Source organism: Corylus avellana, chromosome ca1 (genome assembly GCF_901000735.1).
Source record: "Corylus avellana chromosome ca1, CavTom2PMs-1.0".
Lineage (NCBI taxonomy): Eukaryota > Viridiplantae > Streptophyta > Magnoliopsida > Fagales > Betulaceae > Corylus > Corylus avellana.
The window spans coordinates 34,227,728-34,231,697 of NC_081541.1; the positions used below are offsets into that span (position 1 = coordinate 34,227,728).

Sequence of the window (3,970 nt, forward strand, 5' to 3'; positions counted from 1 at the left end):
ATATTCCTCTTGATAGGAAGAAATATCCCATGGTTTGATAGTGCTTTCTCAAGTAAGCAGTGTTTTCATTGCACTCCATGTCAGACAGTGGATACATGTACATGCACCCACACAAGTATATATATTCATCCAAAAAGAAAAAAAGAAAAACCAGAAACCAATAGAGACAAAAGAAATTCCTCTTACAAAATTGGCCAAAAGGCCAAAAGATACCATTTGGATGCGTTAATGGGAATCTATAGGAACACACTCAAGTATTTTAACAAAAATTAGCAACACACACCTTAGAATAAAACCACAGCAAGCCCTAGCCAATCCCACCTAAAAAGATTGGTTGCACACAACACACGATGATTTGGTTATACTATTGGTTTTTTTTTTTTTTTTTTTTTTTTTAAAGAATGTTATGGTGATAGATATTTAACAAAACTAAAATATGAGTGAACTAAGACAACATTTAGAGACAAGTATGTAGTATATCAATATGCATACAAATTATACAAAAAGGTTGGTTCTACAACATTTATTTTATTTGGTATAGGAATCAGTCATCGGGCTTCCATTGTTGAAATAGTTACGCTATTCTTTGAGTAATTTTCTACATTGTCAAATGTTGAATTTGTGTCCATCATATTTTGGAATGAGGTAAACGATGGTTGCTTAGGGGTAGGTAGAAGTGCATGCTCATTGCTAATCATTAAGACTACATCAAGCATGGTAGGTCGATCAGTTGGGCTTTCTTGGACACAAAGAAGGCCGATGTTAATGAATCTCAACATAATAGAACTAGAAGAAGGATACTCTATTGTTGGATCGATCAACTCCAAACTTCGATCATCTCTCCACAACTCCCAAGCCTAGTATCATTTCATATAAATGTAAGTTTTACTGAAAACTAAGAGCATTTCAATTTAAAGACTAACGAAAAACATAAAGAAATTGAGAGGATATAAAGGCTACTCACATATATAAGAAGACTAAGTGAACTATGGTTATAGAAACCAATATTCTTTTTGCCACTTATAATCTCCAGTAGTAATACTCCAAAACTAAAAACATCGGACTTTATCGAGTATAAACCTTGTATAGCATATTCGGGAGACATGTATCCACTGGATTCCAAAATTTAGTACCCTACTCGTTAGTAGCCTGCTAGAAGAATTTAACTGGCAATTGAAAATATTAGATGTAAAATGAGTTGCATACTTACTAAGTTCCAACAATTCGGTTTGTGTTTGCCTGTGTTTCATTGCCTCCAACTATTCGAGCTATGCCAAAATCTGATATTTTTGGATTCATTTCACTATCTAAGAGAATGTTACTTGGTTTTAGATCTCTATGTATAATTCGTAACCTTGAATATTGATGAAGATAAAGAAGCCCTTGAGCAATCCCTTCAATAATGCGTATGCGTGTCTCCCAACCTAACATCAGTTTCTTGGTTGGATCTATTTAAATAGTACAATCAAGGAAATTAGTTAGTACTTAAGAACCTAGAAACATATGAGAGGAAAGATAAACATGCACTCACCGAAAAGGTAGAAGTCCAAACTTTTATTGGGCATGTACTCATATATTAATATCTTTTCTTCTCGCTCGATACAACAACCTAAGAGTCTGACAAGATTTCTGTGCTGGAGTTTTGCAATTAGTATTGTCTCATTTCTGAACTCTTCAATTCCCTGTCCAGATATTTTTGATAGCATCTTCACTGCAATTTCCTTTCCTTTGAGTAATTTCCCCTGTGAAGGAGAACCATAAACTCTTTAAACTTTCATGAAGGTGTACCATTAATATCGGTTTTCTTAATAGTGTTCAAATCAAATTCATCAGGAAAATGTAACGTACCTTGTAAACAGGTCCATAGCCTCCTTCTCCAAGCTTATTCACAGCTAAGAAATTATTGGTTGCAGCTGATACACTCTTATAACTGAATAGTGGTAACTCAGTATCTTGCTCTCGTTTATTCAGATTATTGTTGGTGTTCATTCCATCATTGATTGCATGGAGTTCAGTATCGAAATCAAATAATAGTAGATTACTGCTTGAAGCCTTCTTTCCTATTTGATATAGAAATTAAGATAAGAGTTGGTTACTATGCCTTGGAATCGAGTGATTGGTCTAAGAAAAACAATTGAGTTGACATCGTAGTTACCTATGTGTTTGAGTTTTCCTTTGCATGAAAAACAAATGAAGAGGCATAAGAGAAGCCCTGTTGCTGGAACCAACACAACTACCCATACCCTGCATTTTTTGCCTAATTATGATGACAAGAATCACCATTAGCTCAACCATCATAACAGAGAATTAATGAAATATTAGTTCAAAGAGAAAGATGGCATAAATTAGTGTAGATTTCATTTCACCTATGGTATTTTGATACTCAGCAGCAGCAAGTCTGAGATAAATATCTTGTCCAATCTTGCCACCATGTGAGAGTTGACGTAAGTTCAAGAGATCTCCTTCCCATATCATACACCCACTCATATTATAAGCGTAAGCTGTGCAAAAACAATTTTCCGTGCAAGCCAATTCACATCTGCTAGCATTCAAGGCCAAATATGCTTTCGAATAAACAGGCAATCGCATGTTTGGTATCTTCATGAACCAATCTTTTTTGCTATTAGCATGCGTATTATTCTGACATTGCAAAGGAGATTTCCTCACACAGCCGCCTGACCAATCATTTAGTCTGGTGTCTTCCATCGAAAATGGTTTGAAACCTTTTAGACACTCACAAGGGTTTGAGAAATTGTCAGGGTATTGTAGCACGCCAAATGCACCACACAAAGCGTAGACATCAGATAGGTTCGTTGGTCCAGACCAATATATACTCCAAATGGAAACGCCAGACAGCCACACCAGCGTCCTAATCTGTCCTGTTTGGTCAAGTCGTAATCTAGCAAGGGTAGAAGGTTTAAGAAGATAGAAAATAAAATATCTCTCACTTGACACAAAAGTGTAGTTGAAGATAAGGCTCGTTTTAGAAGCCGAGCTGAGAGATGTTACATTTAAAAGTCCAGAACCCCAATAGACTTGGGATCTGTTCCACTGTGAGAAAAATTGATTGCTTCCATTTGGGTCTAACCCATGCGAGAACACACCAGGTGAGGGATCTTGTGAATTTTTCCATGAAATGAGCTGCTGTGGTTTTCCAGTAACCTTATCGATCCCAAGCTTTGCACCTGGCAGCCATGTATCGGTTGGATGGTCGAAACTCTCCCAAAATATACAAGACGTGTTCGATCTACCTCTCAAAACAAAATTTCCATCATCACCAAGGACTGCTTCAGTTATATTTGAGCCGGGAAATGTCAAATTTGTTGACCAAACTGGGATCTTGGAGGAACCTTCAAAAAGGAGTAGATTGCCATTTTCTGAGAGGTAAAGTGTTGAGGAAGATGGGTAAGACAAAGGGTTTTCTCTATTTGCTACCCAAACAATTTCCTCATGAAACCTTTTATACCATATGCCCAGGTAGATTTTTGATGAAGTGCCTGGTTTGAAGAAACCCAGCTCAAAAGTGCCACCTTTAGATACTATGGTCTCTCTCTTTGAATGAGAAAGAGAGTGACCTGGTGAAAGGGTATCAGCAGCTATGGAGAAGCAAGCTCTGTAATAAGACATGATTAGAAGCAGAGCAAGTAAGAGCCATGGTTTCTTACTCGTCATGCTACCCATCCGATCCTATCTAACTTTCAGTACCTCAGTTGGTAATTATAGAAGAAGACATAAAAGGGCGTGACCAAGAAAACCAAGACTTTTCTTGCCACAAAGTTCACTTTCAAAAACCTTTAAAATATATATATTCTACTCCAACCCCTAAAAAAACTCAATCTAAATAAACTCTAAAAAAATTAGACATTTTCAAATAGCGAACATAAACCAACGCTTTATAGTTTAGATCTTCCATTTCTTTTTAGTTATCTCTTTTTGTTCTACCACTATGTTTCTTTTCTTTTATTTTTTA

General features: G+C 36.3%; 1 protein-coding gene across 1 annotated transcript in view; it reads right to left on the minus strand.

The window, feature by feature from the left end:
* LOC132170651 (receptor-like serine/threonine-protein kinase SD1-7) overlaps positions 1 to 3,739 on the minus strand; it is a 5,724-nt gene extending 1,985 nt beyond the window's left edge. Inside the window, exons 1-7 of the mRNA XM_059581713.1 lie at positions 2,367 to 3,739; positions 2,156 to 2,257; positions 1,849 to 2,060; positions 1,532 to 1,742; positions 1,211 to 1,448; positions 965 to 1,112; positions 551 to 857 (exon numbers count right to left, since the gene is read on the minus strand). Of these exons, the coding sequence (XP_059437696.1) occupies positions 551 to 857; positions 965 to 1,112; positions 1,211 to 1,448; positions 1,532 to 1,742; positions 1,849 to 2,060; positions 2,156 to 2,257; positions 2,367 to 3,681 (2,533 nt within the window). The 5' untranslated portion in view covers positions 3,682 to 3,739. The remainder of the gene's footprint in view (positions 1 to 550; positions 858 to 964; positions 1,113 to 1,210; positions 1,449 to 1,531; positions 1,743 to 1,848; positions 2,061 to 2,155; positions 2,258 to 2,366) is intronic.
* Between the last annotated feature and the right edge of the window lie 231 nt (positions 3,740 to 3,970).